This window comes from Zingiber officinale, chromosome 3A, assembly GCF_018446385.1.
Source record: "Zingiber officinale cultivar Zhangliang chromosome 3A, Zo_v1.1, whole genome shotgun sequence".
Lineage (NCBI taxonomy): Eukaryota > Viridiplantae > Streptophyta > Magnoliopsida > Zingiberales > Zingiberaceae > Zingiber > Zingiber officinale.
The window spans coordinates 163,051,467-163,077,099 of record NC_055990.1 but is presented as its reverse complement, the minus strand read 5'-3'; the positions used below and the strand labels follow the sequence as shown (position 1 = coordinate 163,077,099).

The following is a 25,633-nucleotide window of genomic DNA, read 5'->3' as shown; positions in this document are numbered from 1 at the left end:
TGAGTTTGATGATTTATGCTATTTTACGATAAATACTTACACAAACTGCCTTGGCAAAAGTATACCTACAGTTTTGGTCTTCAATTTTGAAGCAGAAAATATACAAGACTCTTCGGATCAGTACTCAACTAGTTCCTCATGATGCGACTTTTTTACTTGTTCTTTGAGGAAGCTTTGTTCTCTGGCGTTATAAGACAGCTCTTGAGCAATTTTCTGTGCCTTCTCACCACTGAAATTCTGTGCACAAATAGAGAGACTTGAACTAGAATAAGAGGACAGCTATCAGTTGACACAGCTTCTAAAATGAGAACAAGTTTTGTATCGATCCTCTTTCCTGTTCTGCAAAAAAACTGCAGATCTTTGTCATGCTAAACAGTGATTGAACAGAAAGATCTGGAAAGAGAGCATGCAACCATTTCATGGCATGTGGTTAACAGCCTTCAAATGCCAACCAACATGCCATTTTGCTATAAACTCATTAGAATAGATTCATGCGATTCTAGAAATGTAAAAAATGCAATTGAGCTACAATTGCTGTTGGATTTTGCAAATGATCATTTTGAGCAATACAACTCAATTAAACAGATATCTGATCTAATTACAGTAATTTGAATTAACATATAGCAAATTAGATTCATCCAAACAAACTTTAGCATGATTTCACTTATTGTGACGGGATAAAATGGGAGGAAATCCATGGGTTATCCTTCTGCTTGCTTACTCAAGCGATTAGACAAGGAAAACACACCACTAAAAAACAGCAAGTTATAGGGATTTTGTTAATTTATTCAGCTAAAATCACCATGGAGGGATCAAACAGAAAAGATCAAGAGAACTAACCTCAAACAAAATTTTACTCAATTTTAAGCATCAGTCAATATCTGATGCCTCCTCAGAGTCAGATAGTGGCAGCAGAGTGCATGCACCTAACATGTGCCCATTGAGACATACAAAACACTCGATGCTGTCATCGTAAGCGCACAGCTTGATGCAAGCACTCCTGGGTATCATCTTGGCCTGCAGCATATCCCACAATTTTGCCTTGCAATATGGCCACACACCTGTGTCGGATGGAATTGGGCCTAACACATACAAAACATCTGTCATACATTGATATTTTTAAGTATAAAAAATCTAAATATGAATATAATTTTTCTTAATTTTAGTATAATAAATTAGAATCTAGTATATTTTCTATCAAATTGACCATGATTTTTTTTCCATCTCAATTAAATGAAAAATATACTAAATTTTTTTTAAATAGTACTCAATTGGATGAAAATATACTAAATTTTCTTTAAATGATGCTGAATTTAAGAGAAATTATATTAAGTAGAAAAAAAGCATGCTCAAGTTAATAGAAAATATACTCGATTTTAATTTAAAGTACTGAATTCAATAGGAATTATATTTGTTTTAAACTATTTATATCTAAATGCAGCATCATTTAAAGAAAATCTAGTAAATTTTTCATCTAATTGAGTACCATTTAAAAAAATTTAGTATAATTTCCATCTGGAAAAAGAATTATACTCAATTTAAGAGAAAATATACTCGATTCTAGTATAAAGTGCTGATTGATCCGGTGGTAAGGTGAGGCCCGCCCCGTAGAGGCTCATTGCCACGATGGAGGTCAAAGTCAAGGCGGTCAGTAATCTCGAGTCATTGTCCGATCGGATGGCACACTCGCCCAATCGGACTGAGGGGTATCTGACGCAACATCATCACAGCTCGGCAGAGCACCGAGCTTCCGGCGCCCAGAAAACAAAAATGGTGGCAAAGCATACACCCAGTGGATGGCCTGCTCAGACTTACATCGGAGACACAACCGAGAGGACAACATGCAGGCATGACTGCCCGGTCGACATGACAAGGGAGTTGGGACAATGGAAGGTTGGTCGAGCGGCCAGCCCGCTCGACCCTAGGGAGCATAGTCCCCAGGAGAGAAGCCGTCCGAATAGGTGAGGATCGGCCGAGCGGCTCTTCCGTTCAGCCAAGTAACAGACAAAAGGAGCAGGTGGTGATATCCTTCTGAGAACCAGTGCCACCGACAGGCGGCGTGGTGGACGGCATGGTCAGACAGAAGATCCTACGGCGAAAGCTTTCACTGTCTTTTCAGAGATATACTCGGGTCGTTGAGGTATAGTGTCAAGGACACTTTACTAACACGTCTTTTCAGAGTAAGCTTTGAGAAGCGTGCACGCGCGCCTCCGGGGCCCTATATAAAGGGCCTCAAGCTTCGACGAAGGTAAGTAAGTTCTACTATAGATACTGTTACGCTACCTCTCTTGCTCCGCTCCTTTACTTCGCTTTCTTGCCGTCGATGATCTGACTTGAACATCGGAGGGCCAATGCCGGGGAACCCCTCCCTGGCTCGTCACTGATGGTTTGTGATTGCAAGCTCAACCAATAGAAGGTCCACGTACAGTCAACCGGAGCGCCACGTCCCTAGCGTCCAGCGCCTCGACTCTCGGACAGGATTATTAAAAATGATCATTTTTTATTTATGTAATAAAAATAGAAAAAAAATAATTTGATTTTTTTTAAAAAAATAGTATACTATTTTGCCTCTAAGGGATAAGGAACCCTTATTCCCTATTATTTATGGAAAAGAAACGAGGAAGAAATATTATCACTGAGAGAGAAAAAGGATATTTTTTGAGAGTAAAACATTAGTAAAAAAGAGAGATACATATTTACTTAAGAGGAAAAAGAAGGGATAAAATTTGGAATCCTTCCTGAACATAAAAAAGAGAGATCATACATACTTTAAAATATTTTTTGGAAATTTTAAAATTATTTTGGTAGTCAATTATAATCACATCAGATAGGATAAAATTTAGAATCCTTCGTGAACATATAAAAATCATTCGCCATATCATTTTGCATTTGTATAGTTATATATAATAGGTGGATTAATTATATATATATTTTTTATTATTAAAAAAATAGCCAGGCTTAATGTTCTTTTATTAAAATTTAATTCAAAAAAATGAAAATCCAAATTGGGAACCGAATTAATTGCCCGTCTGTTGGCGCGTTCATTGCGTTTAAAGATTTCCTCCCGCACCTGCAGATTATAAATATGACCAATCATCATCGACGTCAAGGCACAAATTAAATAAAAAAACCTTGGCGATCCAAATGGCTTCCAAGCAGCACAGCTTTCTCCTCCTTCTCTTCGTCGCCTTTCTTCTCTCCTCTTCCCTTGTGCTGGTCAAATCTGGTACTGCATGCAACATACGTACACATTTGTCATTGAATATGTCTAGCTATCTCAAGATATTTGATTGTATATAAATATATATTGTTAGCTAATGTTTACGCCATGCATGCACTGATGCACATCCTTTCTTGATCTGCACATCCAGCTGAAGGCATCGGCTACGGGCCTATTAGCAGAGGCGATCAAACACCTTGCTCTCGTCGAGACCCCTCCTACTTGAACTGCCACGAAGGCAGCCCGGTCAACCCTTACAAACGTGCTTGCAATAAGATTGATGATTGTCGAGGCGACTGATATAAAGTGATGAGCTTATTTGTTCTTCCAACCAAAATATAAATATAAAGTGATGCATCTTTTATTATTTCAATATTGCATGTTAATTGTTGTTGTGTTCAATACAATAACAATAAAGTCTTTTTCTATTAGATGGGATCGGCTGTATGAATTTTTTTACGTCATTGAACTCTATTTCCTATTATATTGTATAGCCGTAATTTTTTCACCATCATCATTATGCTTTGAGCTGATGTTTGTGGCCCTAGGACCACCTGCTATAGATAATTTAGGTAATGGACCTAAACCCTTGATGTAACGAGACCGTGAGCCTAAGACTTGTGTCATGATATCAATATCTTTAGGATGACGCACATTATCGACAGTAGAGACAGGAACTTCACCTTTTAGTTGAGTAGATCGAATTTCCATCATTTCAGCCTAAAAAGGAAATAAAATTTTAGTATGAAAATTAATTAGATATAATGTGAATGCCACCTAAGGCAAATACAACTAATGAATACCTAAACATTATACAAAGACATTTAAACCAAGGTTAAGATATTTGATACAGCAAATAATCAGAATGACACCTCAAAATCCGAGTCACTCAAAAAATGTTAATGAATAGCATAACCTACCAAAGTTAACACCCAACGCTAAAAAAGAAAAATCAAATAAAGAGCAAAACATATGAATACTGACTTTCTAGGTGAGTAAGATATAGTTATATTCAGATAAGGTAGATAAAGTCCCTCAGGCTCTACGAGAAGAAAATATTGAAACCATTGAGTTGTATCCTTGGTGTCCACGAAAAGCCATAAGAATGTTACAACTTACAAGACATGGTAAAGAATAATGTCAAACATAAAGTATGAGATGTGTGCAGTAAAACAATAATACATATTTGACACATGCCAAAAAGATGTAATCAACATTCAATAATCCATGCCAGCAAAATTGTTGAGAGATATATTCAATCTATCAAAACTAGAATCTAGTAAAACTAATTCAATCCATCAAAAACCAAAATCAATTCCAAGACATGAATACATCAAGTGGGAAAAAAATAATTACCATCGCTCTCCTACAACAAAAATAATAAAATACACTTACATATTTTTATTCAGCCCAATCATTCTTCCATTGTCCTTCTTTCTGAAACAATTACTCAAAAGTGTCAATCATGCTTGGAAGCTCTACCGTCACAGGATCAGCCTTAAAAATAAAAGCATTACTATCATATAAATTTAAAAATAAATATTATTTTTAAATAAAACTTACAGCAGCATGATAGTGTTGGACCAAAGACTTCGATCCATGAGCGTCCTCAAGTGGCCTACAAAATCGATTATTCGTATTCTTCTCAGATTGTTCCTGAAAAAATAAAGAAGAATATTAGTTTCAGTAATACTAAAATATTTATCAACTAATCTCATTATTACTAACCATTTGTTCTTTTTTCCAAAATAATCACAAAGAAAATTCCAATCATCTTGGCTTACTCCCTTATACGGTTTCCTCTTTGGCACATCCTTATTTTGCAACCCATCGAGCTGCTTCCAGTGCCTCCTCATCTTACACCTTCGTTCTCGAATTGCTCTCATGGCAAGTCTCTCCACCTCTGCCTTCACCAAGCTCGTCTTTGGATATATAAATTTGTTCTTAAAAAAAAAATTCATTAATACTTAGGTTATTATTATTATTATTATTATTATTATTATTATTATTATTATTATATAATTAAAATAGCATAACATAGTTTTCCAAACTTACATCAAGACGATAAAAAATGAGTTGTTTTTCAACCAAAGCCACATCGTCCCAAGCTGTAATACGAGGAGATATTGTATCTCGAACAATTTGAGCTATTAAGTTATTAAACCATTTTACAGTTTCTCCAACACTACCCCCTGTATACTCTTCAAACTCAACCTCCAATTTTTCATTTTTTCACTTTGTCAATGCCTTCTCAAGAACTTTACTACAAGATTGCCCTCTCCATGTTGTTTGTCTGCCTTCATCCTCTCTTGATCCACCATCTCCAGTACTAGAACCACTAGCATTCAAATTAGACATCCTGTATATAAAAAGAAAAAAATAATAACATGAATAAATGAATGACATCATAAATCATGGAATAAATGGGCAAAACATAAAGAATAGATAAACCAACATTAATATGAATAAATATATTTCTTTTCTGATGTTGCATCATTAGTCTCATTTTCAATACTATCATCATCATCAATTTCAATACCACAATCATCTTCTTCTATTGTGTCATCCTCAAAATCGTCATCATCAACTACAAAATCACCTATATTGTGCAACAAATGATCGATATTTATAATCTCTGTCGGTTCGATATCATCACGATGGAAGCTGACATTCTCAAACTCAGGTAATTCTACCACCAATTGCAATGATCGTGAATTAATTTCTTGCACTATGTGAGCATCAATACTAGTTGTGTCAACATCATTTTCAACTTCAATATTTGGATAGTCCCACAAAATCCGTGGAGTATAAGCTTGAACCAATTTCCACATTGAGCCATTCTTGTTGTCATTCAAGTAATACACTAATTTCGCCTGCGATGCAAGTATAAATGGATCATTCTTGTACCATTCTGCCCCTAGATGCTTGTGAATATATTGTCCACTTGAATTCTTCTTTTCCTAGGATCAGTGTCAAACCATTTGCACTTGAATATTAACACTATGCAATCTTTTAAATAACACAACTCTATAACTTCTTGAAGAACACCATAAAAGTTTTGCCCTCCTACACCAGGTACAAGAATACCGCTATTTTGTGTGGTTCGTCTCACATCTCGTTGTTCCACAAGAAACTTAACGCCATTGATAATAGCACCAGAGTATGAGTACACACTGAAATTGGATTTATTAGCTAATGCATACAATTCATCTGTGGCTTCACATGACCCCATTGCTCGCATTTCATTAACCTAAAAAATGTTTAGAAAAGTACGATGCAGAGATTTAATTTGATTTGAAATTATTCAATTCAAATGCAACCTATTTTTATTTAGGATTGAACAATTTATTATATTGACTTGAACATGTTTTTTACTTACCTTATCCCTGAACCACATTGGAAATTCAATTTCTTGTTGTTGTTCCACATTCCGCACTCCCCTAGCTAGTAGATCATTTCGATGCTCCCTACATTTTAAAATATTATTATTAGCTACATGATATTTAAAATAATATTATTAGTAAATAATATGAATTTAGGCAAATGAAATAATTGAACGAGTTATAGATGACTTACTCAAGGTACTTTTCAACTTCTTGACAATTATTTAGCACATACCACTCTGCCTTACTCCGTAAAGAAGGTTCAAGAACTTTGACCTCTTTCTTGCCCAAGGGTCGACCAACATGCTTGAATATAGAAATAACTCGGGAAGGGCATGTGTTCACCCTATCATCATTTCTTTCTGGGCGATTATATCGAGTTTCAATATCTCAAAAATACATCGAGCAAAAGGTTAAAGCCTCATTAACAATGTAAGCTTCAGCAATTGATCCCTCTGGACGTGCTCGATTATTAACATATTGTTTGTAAATACCCATAGCTCGCTCAATGCAATACATCCATCTAAAATGTACAGGACCACCCATTATTGCCTCTTGTGGTAAATGAACAATCAAGTGAACCATAATATCAAAGAACGCTGGAGGGAATATTCTTTCCAACTTGCATAAAATAAGCACAACATTTGTCTTCAACAATTTAAGATCACTGACATTCAAAGTCTTGACACATATTTGTTGGAAGAAATTACACAACTCAATGATAGTTTCACCCACTTGTTTCTTCAAGTATGGCATGATTCCTGTAGGTAATAAACGTTGGAGCAAAACATAACAGCCATGAGACTTAAGTCCCAAAATTTTACAAGTGGTCTCATTGACATTTTTTGATATGTTGGCAGCAAAACCCTCCGGAAACTTCACCGATTTGATAAATTGACAAAATAAACGTCTCTCTTCAGCACTTAACATATATGTTGCTGATGGCTTCTTCCATTTATTTCCATCTTTGTAGAGATGCAATTCTTTCCTAATCCCCATGTCTTGAAGATCTAGTCTTGCCTTTTCTGTGTCTTTTGATTTTCCTTCTATGTTCAACAAGGTGCCAAGAACACTATCACATACATTCTTCTCGATATGTATTACATCCAAGTTATGTCGAAGAGGTAAGTGTTTCCAGTATTCAAGCTAGAAAATATGCTTTTTTTTCGACCAGTTAAGCTCGATAACTGAACGTTTGCGCTTTATACCTCCATATTGCTTATGCTTTCCAGGAAGACCAACATGCACATGTTCTAATTGAGCTAATATATCTTCAGCAGTTAATTCTCTAGGAGGAGATCTTGGTTCCACCTTACCATCAAATTGTTTGCTTCGCTTCATTGGATCATTTAAAGGAAGAAAACGTCTATACCCAATGTAAGCTATCTTACTCCTTATGCCTTTTGAAGGAGTGTCTTCGTTACAAGTTGGACATGCTTTATACCCTTTTGTACTCTATCCAGACATTAAAGCATATGCAGGATAATCATTAATGGTCCATAAAACTGCTGCACGCATTAAGAAAGTATCATTAGTCACTGCATCTCGAGTATTCACGCCTTCCCATAATTTTTTTAACTCTTCAATTAGTGGCTGAAGGAAAACATCCATGTCTTTTCCAGGTGATGTTGGTCCAGGTATTAATAAAAGCAACATCATGTTTTCAGACTTCATACACTTCCAAGGTGGCATATTATATGGAACAACCATAATAGGCCACATGCTGTAAGTCGTGCTCATGCTACCAAATGGATTAAAACCATCTGTTGCCAAATCAAGACGCACATTTCTAGGATCAATGGCAAATGTTGGAAATTTCTCATCAAACATCTTCCAAGCAGAACCATCCGCGGGGTGCCTTAAAACACCATCATCTTTTAACCGTTCAGCATCATGCCATCTCATATCTCTTGCAGTGTGCCTAGAACTATACAAACGCTTTAATCTAGGAGTTAGGGGAAAGTATTGCATCACTTTTTTTTGGTATTTTTTTACCTTTTGTATTTTTGTCAACCCATCTACTCACGCCACATACAGGACAATTCAGAAGCCCAACATTCTCTTTCCAATAAAGAACACAATCATGTTCACATACATGGATTGACTCGTACCCCAATCCTAGTTCACTTAACTTTCTCTTTGCCTCATAGTGTGAGCCAGGTAATATTGCTTGAGGAAATGTCTGCTTCAATAACTTAACATATCAAAAGATTTGTTACTCCATTTGTTTAGCACTTTCACATTCATAAATTTTACCAAGAAATTAAGAGCTGAGAAATTTACACATCCCGGATACAATTCTTTCTCAATCTCCTTCATCATATCATCAAATTTCTCAGTTTGGAAATCTTGATGTCGAACAGGCTCATTAGATTCTCCTATCTTCACTGGTCCAGTCAAATCAGCCATAACATCTACCATTTCATTTTGGGCATCATTATCAGATAAAACTTCATGCTCTATTGGTGGATGTTCATATTGCTCACCATGGTAATCCCACACTTTGTATGACTGTTGTATCCCATATTTTATTAGGTGTATCTCTACTAAGCGCAGTGGTTTATACAGATGATTCAAACAAGTATTACATGGGCATCTTATTTTTCCTTCTTCATTGGCGTACTCCATAGCTTGTGTTACAAACATCCGAACACCATTTTTATATTCGAGAGAGATTCGATTCTTCATACTCATCCAACTTTTGTCAATCGTCATTTTGTAAAACTATAGAGCAAGCAAACATATACATTAAATTTCATTACATGCCATGAAATCAACCAATTCCATACATTACTATCTAGCCGAATATTGCATTTATAAAAAACCTCTAACAAAAATTACAAACAAACCATATAAAGACAAAGGAAAAAAAATAAAATTTTAAAAATTGAATTTGAATAAATGATGAATTCAATAATTTAGCAAGAACCGAAAGATTGAATTTTATGGCAAAAGAGAAGATTTTGTTTAAAGAATTGCAAATAAAAAAACAAAAAAGAATACCAAAACACTAACGAAAAATGATTTCAAGCAGGCTTGTAAATAGTTTCCATCCACAAATCTCTCTTGCTCTTGAATGTATCTGAATCATATGCATAAAGAAACAAGTATAACAAGATAGAACATCGTACAGCCAAAAATAACCATAAAAAAAACTTGCAAGAAAACAACTTATTAGTTTATGAGTCACAAAAAATAATTCTTGTCCAATCCAACTTTTTCACAGTCAATACAAGTTTAATATAGCAATGCAAGTAAATGCCTAAAAAAAGGAGATATAGGCGAAAAAGAAAAATTAAATACAACTAAATAAATAATAAAAAATAAAAAGAAACTGAAACAAATAGAAAGAGATGACTAACAATGGGGGTGTCTTTAATACAGAGGTGAGGCAATGGGTGGTTATTGGTGATGTGCACAGGGTGAGCGGCGCACCCAAAACGCCGAGAAGCAACCTCAGATCGGTCCTCGAATAACCCAACTTTGAAGTTGAAACAGGAGGAGCACGACGAAGCCAATGGGCCCAACGCTCATTCCGTGATTCCCCTTATCGATTGCAATCAAATTTTGACTCTGCCGCTTCCGATTAACAGCAGCTCTCTGAGAATCTTTCATTTGACGCCACTTCCCAATAGAAAAAATAGATTTGGAATGAGATGATTTGGGGATTGTAGGCGGGGAGATAGTGTTGATGATTTTTTAGGGATTTGACGGTGACAGGAAAATGAGGAGTGAGGAGGGTTTTGGTGGGAGATGAAATTCTACACATTAAATATACAATAATTATTTAGATATATAATACTTATAATAAATAATATACCAATTTTGCTATGTTCAAGTCTTAATGGAATAAGGGAAGAGAAATTATGATTTGGTAAAAAAAAAAAAAACTATTTGGCTACGTTTGGAATGCGTTGTAGAATGATATACCTATTTTGCGACGCTTCTAACTTATCTTTCTGCGACTCATAACTAAGTCACGTTGCCAAAAGATATAAAGCGAGGGATGGAAAATTTCCCGCTACATTTTAGCGATGTGAGTGTTCTTCGTCGCATTAACATTGTCCGGTCGCCAAATAACCTAAAATAAAAGAGGGAAAAAGTAGTTGTGCAATTCGCAATTGTAGCGACGCTAAGCATATTGTGCATCGCCATATGGTAACATTTGGCGACGCTGATCATATCATGCGTCGTAAAAAGTCGTATTTCTTGTAGTGACGTTATAATAACTATTGAGTAATTTCTATATATTATAATAACTATTGAATATTTTCTGTATGTTGAAATAGCTTTTAGTCTTTTATACTGTATATATTTTAAATTCTTAATTTATCCTAAATATATTATAACAATTACTAGGCAGCTTCTATATATATCTTATAATAATTCGCTGATAGCTTCTAAAATATCGATAAGTTAAAAGGTAATTTGAAAATTAAATCATGAGGACCCTCCATTTAATTTCTGTTTGAAAAACAAGGAGGCTCAACTAATATTTCTCTTAATTTAATTTGGAGAGCTATTTTTTTTTTTCTATTTTTTAACTATTTAATACCGAACATGCATAAATTAAAAATAAATAATTTAGAGAGATGTTTGAGCATTTTTTTTAAATTTTATGAGAAAATGTAATTTTCTAGAAAATAGTGTTTAATTTATATTTTTTATATCTATTTTAAAAAAAGAAATAATATTTTTTAAAAAAACTAAAGAATTAAAGTTATTTTCCATGAAAACAAAAAAATCAATCGACGATTGCATAAAATGCGGATATTTTTCCTCCGTGCTCTGCATCCCTTTTACCCCGTCGCAGCTCCTCGCCGTCGCTTCTCCTTCACCCTAGTTGATCACGCGCCACAGCTCCTTCCCTTTCGCCGTGTCGTCGCTCCTCCTTCGCCCCCAGTTGCTCACACATCACCGCTCCTCCTTCGCCTCCTGCTGCTCATACGCCGTCGCTCCTCCCCTTTTGCCGCACGCGGTCCCTAATCTTGTGGCGTCGCAGCATCTGCGACCGTGATCGCGAACGCTAGGGTCCAGCCGCTCCTCCCCTCGTACCAAAAGCATGTTCTGTTTTCTAAAAATTATATTCGAAAACACAAAAATAAAAATAGAAAATAAGAAGTAGAAAATAAAAAAAATTACAAACCAAACGCTTTCTACCTTTTCTTTTTCTTTTCTACAGCAATTTTTTTTTTTTTTTGTTTGTGTGTTCCTTTATCAGTGAAACTAGGGCATAAGTATTGGGACAACAAACTATTCGTTCGTCCATAGCGTCTCCGTCAACTTGTCCTAGATCAATACGGAGGAGGTAAATTACAAGGGCTAATAGCTTGGATAATGATTAGTGCCTAGGGGAGGGCAGAAACCCGGCTACTAGCGGGGATTTGATCCTCAGATTTCATTATGATAATACCCCATGCATTAGCCACTAGTCCATCCCAAGTGTGGAATTTTCACAACGACGAGGAGACATTTAACAAGCATGGGCTTGCCACATGTTCTTGCCTTGCCTTTCCCTGCTCAAGGCCATGTCATTCCCCTCATGGAGCTCTGCCACTGCTTGGTGGATCATGGCTTCAAGGTCACCTTCGTCAACACAAATTTCAACCACAAGCACGTCATCGTCGCGTTGTCGGTAGAGAGCACCGTGCCTCAGCTCACTCTGGTCTCGATTCCTGATGGATTAGGGGAGGAGGATGATCAGAACGATCTGGTGAGGCAAATGGAAGCACTCCAGAACACCATGCCTCGGTGCTTGGAGGAACTAATCGAGAAGAGCAACGAGACGGGGGATCCGATGACTTGCATGTTGGTGGACAAGGGCATGGGATGGGCTCTCGAGGTTGGTCGGAAGAAGGGTCTCAGATCTACTGCGTTTTGGCCGGCGGTTGCCCTGATGCTGGCCGCGATCATGAGCATTACAGAGTTGATTTCAAGAGGCGTCCTTGATACACATGGTGATCGATCAAGAACATACAAAAACACATCCTGACAATTTTTGATCTTGTAAAATTACTAACAGCAATCTTCACAGGTATGCCCATCCCAGAACATGAGACGTTCCACTCAGTCCCGGAATGCCATTCATCGACGCTGCCCACTTGATATGGAACCTAATCGGAGATGAAAGGAGCAGAGAAACAATCTTCAACTACTTCCTCAACAACATCAGAGTCCTTGACGTCGTGGATTTCATTATCTGCAACTCCTTCAAAGAGCTTGAAGAGCCGACCTTCTCCTACGCCCCAAAGATTCTCCCCATTGGGCCACTGCCCTCCAGCCTCCGGCCGAGCCAGGCCATGGGTTACTTCTGGTCGGAGGACGCAGCATGCCTGTCGTGGCTCGACGAGCACCCGCCGATTTCTGTCGTCTACATGGCTTTCGGGAGCCTCACCGTCTTGGGCCGCTGTTAGCTCTAGGAACTCATGATAGTTCTCGTAAAAACCTAAACCGCATGAATTCTAAACAAATAAAATAAGAATTCGAATAAGAAAACCAAGAACATATGAGCATGGATCTTTGTTTCATAGAGAACATTGTGTAAGAAAGTATATATTGTAATTACAAAAAACCTGAAGGCAGCGGCATTGCCATTGTTCTTCCTGTAGGGCTCGTCGATCCAACAATCCTGCGGAAGAAGAATAAGGAGAAGAAGGTTGGCCTTCCGGAGGAGTTAGGGTTGACGGCTCCAAATTCTCTTCGTCAATGGGGAATGAAGAGACGTCTCAGAGTTAGAGAAATTACCCTAATCTTCGGGGACCAACCCATTATATAGTGAACATCTATTATCAACCCATAAATAATCATAGATGTGAGACTATAAGTCCATATATATACTGAACATCTATTATCAGCAAAAAGATGATAATAGATGCAGGACTATATGTTCTTCACATATGAGATCCACATCCAATTACCCGAAACCCACTAGACATAAGTTGTATCACTTTAAAGGGTTCGGATCGTATTCACGTGTGCAACTTACAAATAAGTCCACCTAATAGAGATAATTATATCAACAATCTCCCACTTGGGCTATATGTGAGTTGTATGTGAAATACAAGTAAAACTTTAGTTGATATCAAACTTTATTGGTAGAAAAAATCCCTATAAATAATCTGGGCCATTAACTTCATTGGTATAGAACTAAAGAGTTCATAGCTATTATATATGATCGTAACAAGCCCCAACAGTAATCACAATACCAATATTATTAATGACATATATCAAGATGTAGATGTGTAGAGTATAAATTACATGAAATGTGATCAATACATGTCAATTTCTAATTGGTCCAAAGATGACCTCAAAAGAGGTCAGATCATATTTGCAAAATATTTTATTCTAAACTGTAATAGCAAATCATGATCCAAACTGTATGATTCCAAAAGGAATCTATATTATATTTATAAACACGAAATGCTAAACAACAGTAGTAAATGATGATATCATAGTCAGAGTGTCAAACAAGCATATAAATTCCCATTAATATTTTGAACTTTAAGTACGTACAATAATCAAAATAAATGTTTATCTTTATTAATCAACATAAAGCAATAAAAATAAATACAGACTCCTACTAGATGAGTTCTTCTTCCAGAACTCCAATATCCACAACATGCACATGAAACACCTTAGGCACAAAGCCTTTGGTGAGTGGATCAACCAACATGGAATCTGTTCTGATGTGCTCTACCATAATCTGACAACTCTGAACTCTTTTTTTTAACCGCTAGAAACTTGATGTCGATGTGTTTAGATTTCGACGAACTGCGGTTGTTCTTGGCATAAAGTTCTACGGCTTTATTATCACAGTAGATCCTCAGTGGCCATTCAATGTCATCAACAATTTGTAATGTTGTGATGAAGTTCTGCAGCCAAATCCCGTGATTGGATGCTTCATAGCATACTACCAACTCTGCCTTCATAGTATAAGTGGCTACTAGCGTCTGTTTGACGATCTTCTAAGATATAGCCCCTCCAACAAGCCTGAAAATATAGTCTGAAATAGATCTTCTGTTATCTAAGCATCCAACAAAATCGAAGTCTGAATATCCAATCACCTCCAAATGATCTGATCTCCGATACATGAGCATATGTCCTTTAGTTCTTTGTAAATATCACATCACTATCTTTACTATTTTCTAGTGTGATAGTCCTGGGTTACTAATATATCTGCCTAACATCCCAACTATAAATGCTATATCTGGTCGAGTACAAACTAGTGCGTACATGAGACTTCCCACTGCTGAAGCATATGAGAATTGCTCCATCTCCTTTATTTCAAGTTCAAGCCGTGGACACTACTGCAAGCTGAACTTGTCACCTCTTGAGACAGGTGTGTCACCGGGTGTACAGTTATGCATACCATACCTTAGAAGCACTTTTTTAATATAGGCATGTTGTGAAAGTCCAAGAATGTCTCTTGAACGATCACGATAGATCTGTATGCCTAAAACAAAGGATGCTTCACTAAGATCTTTCATTTCAAAATTATCAGATAAAAATGACTTGGTTTGATGCAGCATACCCTTATTATTGTTCGCAAGCAATATATAGTCCATATACAAAACAAGTATAACAAACTTGCTCCCACTGAACTTGACATATATGTACTGATCAACGGGGTTCTCTTTAAATCTAAATAAGATAACTGTTGGATCAAGAAGCGCTAGAGGGGGGGGGGGGGTGAATAACGCTCGTGGCTATTTCGCGTTTCGGAATCATAAATCGTTCGAGTAATAAAGCGGCGAAATAAATAGAAAGAATCACACAAACACAGAAGACACAGGTCGTTTACTTGGTTCGGAACCTTTGGCGACTCCTACTCCAAGGTCCGCGATCGTTGATCGCTAACTATGGGCAAAAACTATATCGCGCAAAGAGTTTGTACAAATGTAAGTTACAGTAAGTGCAATAATTAAAGAAAACTTATACCGACGACAGAATCAAACAATATGGGAGCTCCGGGTCATCGGGAACTTGAAATAGTACTTCAAGGTCATCACGTAGGCAATTGGTCGATGAAAGATTGCTTTAGCATTAATATGTTAAGATGCTGCCTCAACCACCCTTTTAAACAGTGCTGGAGGCGCCTCCAAGCTTGTTCGAGGCGCCTCCAAGCTTGTTCGAGGCGCCTCCAGGCCGCTAGGTCGCACGCATGGATCAGTTCTGATCTAGTCGCGCCTTATCCTCTTGAAGGAGCCTCAAGGCTGGTCCAAGGCTCCTCCAACGCCTGGTCCAAGGCTCCTCTAGCTTCTTCCGAGGCGCCTCCAGCTCCTCTAGACAGCTGGCTTCGGCTTGCACCCGAGGCGCCTCCAAGCCCCATGGAGGCACCTCGGACACTGTTCATCCGAGGTCAAATGTGCTTCTTTGTTCCTGCAAAAAAAAAACCTTGCTTTTCTTGCAAAAAAAAAAAACCTTGCTTTTCTTTGGATCATCATCTCTCATCGTTGCAGCACTCCTTCATGCAGTGGCTGTAAGTTAGCTTGCCAAACACTCCCAAGGACCTGCGACAATCTGAACCTCGTGGGAAGAAAGAGGTCTATTGAAGAGGTTTAGGGAAGAAAGAGGGTCAAGAAATACTAACTCGCAAGGAGAAAGAAGAAAGAAGAAAGAAGAAAGAAGAAAGACGACAAAGCTATGCATGGGATAGAACAAGCAGATGTGATGTAATATTCCTAATGTGCTACATTACTCACGAGCTTCTCACATACAACAGATCGAAGACACAGTCGGATACCCAAATCAGAAGGAAAGAGAGAAGGACAAAGAAAAAAAGAAAGGGACTTTTGACCCTTCTTCACAAGGTATGGGATCTAAAACCGTGATCTTGAAGCAAAGCAACCCAGAATCTGAGGTTGAATCCGAAGACAAGTTCAAGAAGTTCAAAATCCAACGATGCAGGGAGTGAAAACAATGCAAGTAGTCAGGCAAAAAGCTCAAAAATAGTAGCAGCAGCAGCAGCGCACTACGGGAAGAGAAGGCAACGACAACGTGTGAGGGAGGACGCTCTCTGTCGCCTTCAAATTGTACGCCCAACAAACAAAATGAAAAAAAAATAAGCACTCGTCTCGGCGCACCCACCTGTAGGGGTCCTCCTCCTCCGGGTCGGTGGGCTCGACGCCGGTGTTTTCATGGGAAGCCGGAGGGAGACTGCAGAAGATATTGACATCCACAGTACGGACGAGCTCTTCCTGTACCTGCTCGTTGAGCCGGCCGGAACCAGATTGCACGAATTCGACGAGCTCCGACAGCGTCTGCCGCTTCACCTCCTTCTCGCTGGCTGACTTGAGCGTATCAGGGAAGTTGAAGAGCACAGAGCAGATCCGGAGTTTGCGGAGAAAGAGCGCCTGGCGCTCGAGTATGGGCACATCGCGGAAGAGCGGGAGGGACTCGATTTGGGGAAGGCACCGGGGGCTAGGGAGGAGTGCAGTTGGCGGGGGGAGCTGGGATCGACGCCTGAGGAGCGAGAGGCAAAAGAAAGCGCCTGAGGAGCGGGATCGGCGCCTGAGGATTAGGGTTTCGATTTATGGTGGGCGAGGAGAAGCCCAAAAGAAAGCGCGCTAAGAAAGTCGGCGAGAATTTTGGTTCATAGACACCGGATTTTAAAAACCGCTGTTAAAATCGATGTCTATTAACGAAAAAAGGCGCTCATAGACATCGCTTAAAAACCCGATGTCTATGAGCGAAAATCTGCGCTCATAGACATCGGTTTTTGGAAAAACTAGTGTAAAATACTCAAAGACATCGGTTTTTGCTTAAAATCGTTGTTGTTCCACCGATGTCTATGAGGATTTTTCTTGAAGTGAATGGGATAAGGTGCGACCAGATCAGAGTTGATCCACGCGTTCGACTCGGTGGCCTGGAGGGGCCTCGGACAAGCTTGGAGGCGCCTCTAGCACTGTTTATAAGGGGGGTCGAGGCAGAGGCTCAGAACAACAATTTCTAAGTGATCAAGCTACAACGCGCTGCCTCAAAAACACCCTGAAGTGCTGCTACAAGTTTCTGACGACCTGGAGCTCCGCTACTTTAAGATTCTGTCGTCGATATAAGTTTTCTTTAATTATTGCACTTATTGTAACTTACATTTGTACAAACTTTTGCGCGATATAGTTGTTGCCCACAGTAAGCAATCAACGATCGCGGGCCTTGGAGTAGGAGTCGCCACAGGCTTCGAACCAAGTAACTCCTCGTGTCCTTGTGTATTGTTTTGTTCCCCTTTTCTTTATTCCGCTGCTTAAACTCGTACGATTTACGAATTCAAAAATAGTGAAAGCCACGAGTGCTATTCACCCCCCCCTCTAGCGCTTTCGATCCAACAATTGGTATTAGAGCGGGGTTGCATTGATCTGGTGCAACCACCAATCACGTAATTTTTCGTGGTATTTTCAGTTTTACGGAGTCAATTAGAATTAGCTTAATAGCTCTATTCTAATTATTTTTTTTTCGAATCGGTTTTAGCTCGAGGGTGATGCAACACCACTCGAGTTCGTTATTTCTTAACTTTATTTCCCTCACTGCTAATCCAAGACATAGTCTTGGAACATTTCTGCTATTTTTGTTTTGCATATTTAACAAATGGCCCAACAAGAGGGTTTTAGCACCGTTCGCCCCCCGCTCTTCTCCGGAGAAGACTTCGGGTACTGGAAGGGACGAATGGAAACTTACCTGAAGATCCAGTTGATACCTGGATGATTATCAAGACTGGAGTACAACTGCCAACCGACGAAGACAGCAAACCGACACCCTGCGAAAATGGAAACCGACCCTAATCAAAAAGGTGGAAGTTGATGCTAGAGCTACTTGCAACCTCCAGTGCGGACTGACCAAGGAGGAGCTTAATAGAGTTGGACCGTTCTCTAGTGCAAAAGAGCTTTTGGAGAAGCTGATCGAACTCCCCGAGGGCACCTCCGACACCAAGGTTAGTAAAAGAGATCTTCTATTCAATAAACTATATAATCTAAAAATGCAGGAAGGAGAGATGGCAAGTCAACTCCACGCGCGCATACAAGACGTTCTCAACTCCCTCCATTCAATCGGGCAGAAAGTCGAGAATCGAGACATCATAAGGTACGCACTAAACTCGTTTCCAAGGAGTACATTGTGGGCATCAATGGTAGATGCCTACAAAGTCTCCAAGGATCTATCTTCTATAAAATTTGATGAGTTATTTTGTGAGTTTGAATTGCATGAACAGACTAATACACAACCAACCGAAAAGGGGGTTGCTTTGGTTGCAGGTAGTAGTCGAACACGCTAACCAAAATCACGGCGAAGAACTGAACCGGAATCAGAAGTCGAACCTGACTCAAACGATGAAGACGATGAATTGACAACCGAACTAGTAAATCTTGTAAAGAAACTCTACAAGAAGAAGAAGGGCTTCAACAAGAGAGACATAAATAAAGCAGTACAATCCAAGGAGGGTCAACCCAACTCAAGAGTCAAGTTCGAGGCGATCTGCTACGAATGCAACCAGAAAGGGCACATCAAGGTCAACTGCCCAAATCAGAAGGATGCAAAGAAGCAGAGGAAAAGGAAGGTGCTGAAAGTGACTTGGGAAGAATCCTCAGAAGAAGACACCGACGATGAACTCGATCAGACGAGTCTACTTGCGCTGATGTCCCGGGACCAGATTGAACTGTCCGAGAGCGAGAGCGAGTCAGAAGCCGAGTCCGAGCGAAGCCACGGATCCGTATCCGTTTCCGAAGGGCCTAACCCAGCTGTAAGTGTTCCTCGACTTAACAATTTAGTTAATTACTTATTACACAAATTAGCTAAGTCAAACCTAAAGGTCAAGTCACTTCTAAAGGAAATAGCAGTCCTTAAAGAAGTGACTAACCCCAAGACCTTGCCTGACCCAGTTCAGACTGGAAGTTCAACTCGAGTTCAAAAACTTGAGGAAGAAAATTCCAGTCTGAAAACTCAGGTCAAGGATTTGAAAAATACATTAGAACGGTTCTCTTTGGGCTCCAAGAAGCTTGACCTGATTCTTGGGACACAAAGAGCCGTTTACAACAAAACTGGGCTAGGCTATAAAACTAAAAGAAAATATAGATCTTACCTGTCCTTAGTAAATAGACAAAATAATAAATCAGTCCAAGCATGAGTACCTAAGTCCAACCTAGTTAATCAAGTTGGACTTGGTCAATATTGGGTCCCTAAGGATCAAATACATTACCTCGATAGACCATATCGAGGCTATGATCCAGGGGGAGCTAGAAGAAAAACAATAAAAATAAAACTAAATTAAAAATAAACTTAAATTAAAATTCAAATTAAATCAAATCAAATTAAAATTGAAATTAAATTAAATTCAAATTAAGATCAAATTCAAACAAAATCTTAAAAATCTAAGGGAAGGCTCCAGAATAGCTGACACCTCCAAACTTAATCCACCCGACAAGGGTAATCAAGAGTAGACTACCCGGCAGGGTAATTAAGGTTAGATTAAACTAGGTTAGGTTTAACTTGACTCACAGTACTGGTGAAGTATTGGATGATAGTACGTTGGGGAAGCTTAGTCATCGCATGTCTAGGAAGATATGGCTTCGACCTGGTGCATTTGGCTAAGTGGAACTGACCGAAGCTACCCTTTATGAATCCTAACCAGTTAGACCAAGGTTTAGTACTAAGTTCAATGGGTAGGACTATTTGGAAAACCTCGAAGGCATGGTTACTTTAATAATGTCCTTGTGACTCACCATAGCCCAGAAGTTTATTCAAAGAATGTCTATTTGTTGAACCCAAAGCTAAACCTGAATCTAACACAAGGTTAAAACCAAACCTTATAATTAAACCATAAATCATCTCACAAAAATTATAGGATTCCCTGATTGAAAATTTAGATCGGGTGAGATGACTAAGGAACATAAATTAAAGTCAATTTGAATTTGAAAATTAAATTAACTTAAATAGTTTTCAAAAATTAAATTAACTTAAATAGCTTTCAAAAATTAAATTAACTTAAATAGTTTTCAAAAATTAAATTCACTTAAATATTTTTTCAAAAATTAAAATATTTTTCAAAATTAAATTAACTTAAATATTTTTCAAAAATTTAATTAACTTAAAATATTTTTCAAAAATTTAATTAACTTAAAATATTTTTCACTTAAGTAAAATCAACTATCTAACAATCACTCAAAGGCATAACTGATTGTTAATATAGAATTAGTAAGATGGAGAATTAGAGAGCTTATGTCAATCAAACTATCTGTTGATCCATCGAAATGAATCGAATTCAAATACCTTATGTGTAGGAATTGGATCAATGGATGTTGGATAGTGGATGCTCCAGACATATGACTGGAGATAGATTGAAGTTCACTAAGCTCAAATACAAGAACCTAGGATCAGTTGCATTCGGCAACGACGGTAAACTTAAGGTAATCGGAAAAGGTAATATCGAACTTAGTTCTGATTTCATTCTTCGAAATGTTTTGTTAATTGAAAATTTTAACTTTAATTTACTAAGTATAAGTCAATTGTGTGATAGTGGCTACCTAGTTATTTTTAATACATCTAGGTGTTTAGTTAAAAATACTGATAACCTCGACGTCATACTTAAGGGATTTAGGAAAAATAACATCTACATAATTGATCTACCCAAATCATCAATAAAATGTCTCTTGACACGACAAGAGGAAATCACCCTGTCGCACAGAAGACTGGGTCACACTCATGTCAAACTCATTTCAAAAATCAGTCAAAATGACTTAGTTAGAGGGCTACCCAAATTAAGAAACCTAGAAAATACAGTTTGTCAAGCTTGCCAACAAGGTAAGCAAACCAAATCAACCCACAAGTCAACCAACCTAGATAGAACTGATTCCTTACTTGAGCTCCTACATTTAGACCTATTTAATTCACGTGGAGCCAAATCACTAAGTAAGAACCAGTACTGCTTAGTCATAATTGATGATTACTCTAGATTCACTTAGGTAAAATTTCTAAAGACGAAGGATGAAACCTTTGAAATTTTTAATAATTTATGCAAGTTAATAGAAAATGAAAAAGACACCAAAATTAAAAGAATAAGAAGTGATCATTGAGGTGAATTTGAAAATCAAAAGTTTACCATTGTAAGATTAATGGATACAAACATAAATTTTCATGCCCTAGAACCCCTCAACAGAACGATCTAGTGGAACAGAAAAATAGAACCCTACAAGAGGCTGCTAGAACTATGTTAAGCGAGTATAACTTAAATCATCAATTTTGGGCTGAAGTAATAAATACGACAAACTACATTCAAAATCGAATTCTAATTAACAACTTCACAATAAAACCCCTTATGAAATATATTATAATAAAATTCCCAACTTAAACTATTTAAAAGTATTTGGATGTAAAGTTCATATTTTAAACACTAAAGATTACTTAAGAAAATTTACACCCAAATCAAACCAAGGAATCTTTTTAGGATACTCCTCAACTAGTAGGACCTTTAGTGTATATAACCAAAATACTTTAAAAGTTGAAGAAACAACTAATGTAATCTTTGATGAAGACAATAACCTACCTAATATAAATGAAAACGTTGACATCAATCCAAAAATTACAGAAGATGATGAAATTCAACCTAACATTAGTAAACCAGAGGAACTAACTCCTAACACAAATATAAGACCAATAAGAATAAGTACTACTCACCCACCTAACCAAATTTTGGGTGATCCAAACCTAGGAGTGAGAACTAGGTCTTCTTATAGAAACTTGAGCCAGATTGCCCTTATTTCTAAAATTGAGCCTAAGACTATAGAGGAAGCCCTACCTGACCCAGATTGGATCATTGCTATGCAGGAAGAGTTAGCCCAATTTGATAGAAACCAAGTCTGGGAAATTGTACCTAAACCCGTAGATAAGTCCATAATTGACACCAAATGGGTATTTAGGAACAAATTAGATGATCAGGTGAAATAGTTAGAAACAAAGCCAGACTAGTAGCCAAAGGTTTCAATCAGGTTGAAGGTTTAGATTATGACGAAACCTATGCACCAGTAGCTAGACTCGAATCCATTAGGATGCTGCTGGCTTATGCAGCACATAAAGGATTTAGATTATGCCAAATGGATGTCAAGTCAGCCTTTTTGAATGGGGTTATTAAGGAAGAAGTACATGTAGGTCAACCCCCAGGTTTTGAAGACTTAAATCATCCAAACCATGTATTTAGACTAAAAAAGACTTTATATGGACTAAAACAAGCACCTAGGGCATGGTATGAACGATTATCTAATTACCTAATATCCAAGGGCTTTAACCAAGGTCAAATAGTGTTAGAATGTATACTAAAAGCCTAGCTTTTGGTATAAAATATTTATCTAGAAATAAGAATCACATTGGTCAAATGTCTACATTTGTGATAAATGTAGTTGTTCAATTAATTTATATTGTAGATAACATGGTGTGTGGTGTCACACACAGAAGATCATGTTATCAGTACCTTATAAATTATAAACAGTAGCTCACGACCATGATGGAAAGGAACAAACCATTGGAAGGTCGTAGTGTAATTAGGTGTTAGTTTATCTTAACTATATAATTACACTAGTACACTAAGAGTGTATTGAGTAGGACCATTAGAGGTTGTTTCTTTTATACTAACTTTATAAAGGAACACAGACCTCAGTTATTATGGAAGTGTGTGCTCTTAATCCTAATATAATAACAAGCACATATATTTGATATTTATTTCTTTAATTTATCAATGGGTGAGATTTAGTTCGATGAATCAATAAGCCCGATAAGTTGGGAAATGATATCACTTATAGTGTGTGTTGTTGATTATAGAAGGAAACTGTGTCCTAGTAATCTAGGTTGAGAATGTCCCCAAGAGGAGCTCATAAGGATTGTCATGTTAAACCCTGCAGGTGGACTTAGTCCGACATGACGATGAAGTTGAGTGGTACTACTCTTGGAGCTAGATATTAATTAAGTGAGTTGTCAGTAACTTACTTAATTAGTGGACATTTGTTATCTTAAACACAGGGAGACTAACACACTCATGATAAGAAGGAGCCCAAAATGTAATTTGGGATTGGTGCGGTAGTTCAATAATAGTTCTCTAGTGGAATGAATTATTATTGATAAAATTAAGTTGTGTGTTCGGGGCGAGCACGGGATGCTTAATTTTATCGAGAGACCAAAACCAATTCCTCCTCTCGGTCCCTATCGTAACCTCTAGTATATAGAGATTTATACCCACCGCATACCCACCTACTTACCCATCCAATGGGGCCGACCAAGCTAGCTTGGAACCCAAGCTAGGGCCGGCCAAGACCAAGTGGATGAGCCATGTAGGTGGCCGGCCAAAGCTTGGGTCCCAAGCTTAGGTGGCCGGCCACTAGAATATTAAACAGGATTTTTATTAAAATTATTTCTTATGTGGATATCATGATTTTAAAAGAGAGTTTAAAAATTAAAAATTTCCTTTTATAGCTTTTTACAAAAGATTAAGAGAAGAGATTAATCTCTTTCCTTATTTGTAGTTTAAAAGGATGGTTTTAATTTTTGGTAAAAACTTTCCTTATTTGTAAATCATCTACATGTTTAAAAGAGAGTTTAAAATTTGAAATCTTTCCTTATTTGTTGATTAAAGGAGGATTTTAAATTTTAAGAAAACTTTCCTTTTTAACCATGTTCATGATTTAAAAGAGAGTTTAAAATTAAATATTCTCTTTTATAAGTTTCTACAAAAGATTAAGAAAAGATTTGATATCTTTCCTTATTTGTAGATTAAAAGAGATTTTAATTTATAGAGATAACTTTCTTTTTATCCACATATTTAAAAGAAATATTTTAATTTATTAAATTTCCTTTTTATAAACCAATCATGAAGGGATAAAATTATTGGAGAAATTTTTATAAATTTCTAGAAGCAAATAAGGAAGTTTTAATTGGTGTTTAAAATTTTATTTGCTTGGAGATATTATTTGTTATGGCCGGCCATTGTAATTTGAAAAGAGAAAATTGTTTTAATTAAATAAATTTTTCTTTTCAATGGCAAAAGAATTAAGGAAGTTTTTATTAAATTTTCCTTATTTGCCAAGACCAAGGATTATAAAAGAGGGGTAGAGGAGGCTTCAAGAAAAAGGATTCTATTCTATTTTTCTCCCTCTTTTCCTTGGTGTGGTGGTAGGCCCTTCCCTTTCTCTTCTCTCCTCTTGTTGTGGCCGAAATCTATCATCTCTTGGAGCTTGGAGGATGTGGCCGGATCAAGGAAGGAGAAGAAGGAGAGAAAGCATGCATCTCTTGGAGCTTGGTTGGTGGAAAATTCTTCATCCTTTGGAAGTTCTTGTGCTTGGCCGAAACTTGAAGGAAGAAGGAAGAAGGTGCCTAGGTGGTTCTCATCTTGGAAGATCGTTGCCCACACAACGTCCGAGGTTAGAAGAGGAATACGGTAGAAGATCAAGAGGTCTTTCTAAAAGGTATAACTAGTAATTTTTCTTTCCGCATCATACTAGTTATTTTTGGAAATAATACTAAATACAAGAGGCATACGATTCTAGTGTTTCGAATTTGTTTTCGATATAGTGTTCTTTTGTTTTTATTTTCCTTGTGATTTGATTGTTCTTTTCGGTTGACCTAAAGTTATTTTAGGAAATTAAATATTAGCTTTCCTTAAAAAGTTTTGTCTAGTCGGTGGTGGTTGCTCCCATATCCAAGAAGGCCATGTGCCTCGCCACGTCAGTACTGGGAATCAATTTTGGAAATTAATATTTAATGGAATTAATAACTTAGGTGATTTGGATCAAACGTGTTAAGTTCCGCAGGAGATCCAAGTCAAAACCTAAAAGAACAAATAGATTAAGTTTTGGATCAAACGTGTTAAGTTCCGCAGGCGATCCAAAATTTAATTTAAAAGAACACATGGTAGCTAGGAAAAGGTTCAGACCTTTGTACAAAATTTTTATACACTGGAACCTCTAGGTTTTTCGAGTAGCAACCAACAAATAGATCAGACCCTATTTGTCAAAACCATAGAAAAAGATATTTTTATTGCCCAAATCTATATCGACGACATAAT

The 25,633-nt window shown here is 37.4% G+C and overlaps 2 protein-coding genes across 2 annotated transcripts in view; both read left to right on the top strand.

Annotated features, from left to right (window-relative positions):
• Positions 1–12,085: 12,085 nt before the first annotated feature.
• Positions 12,086–12,595, top strand: LOC122050871 (UDP-glycosyltransferase 83A1-like). Its single transcript, XM_042611740.1, has one exon. It carries the CDS (start codon positions 12,086–12,088, stop codon positions 12,593–12,595), a length of 510 nt encoding a protein of 169 aa, XP_042467674.1.
• Positions 12,596–12,680: 85 nt separating this feature from the next.
• LOC122050870 (UDP-glycosyltransferase 83A1-like) overlaps positions 12,681–25,633 on the top strand; it is a 92,101-nt gene continuing 79,148 nt past the window's right edge. The window contains exon 1 of the mRNA XM_042611739.1: positions 12,681–12,874. Coding sequence (XP_042467673.1) covers positions 12,681–12,874 — 194 coding nt within the window. The remainder of the gene's footprint in view (positions 12,875–25,633) is intronic.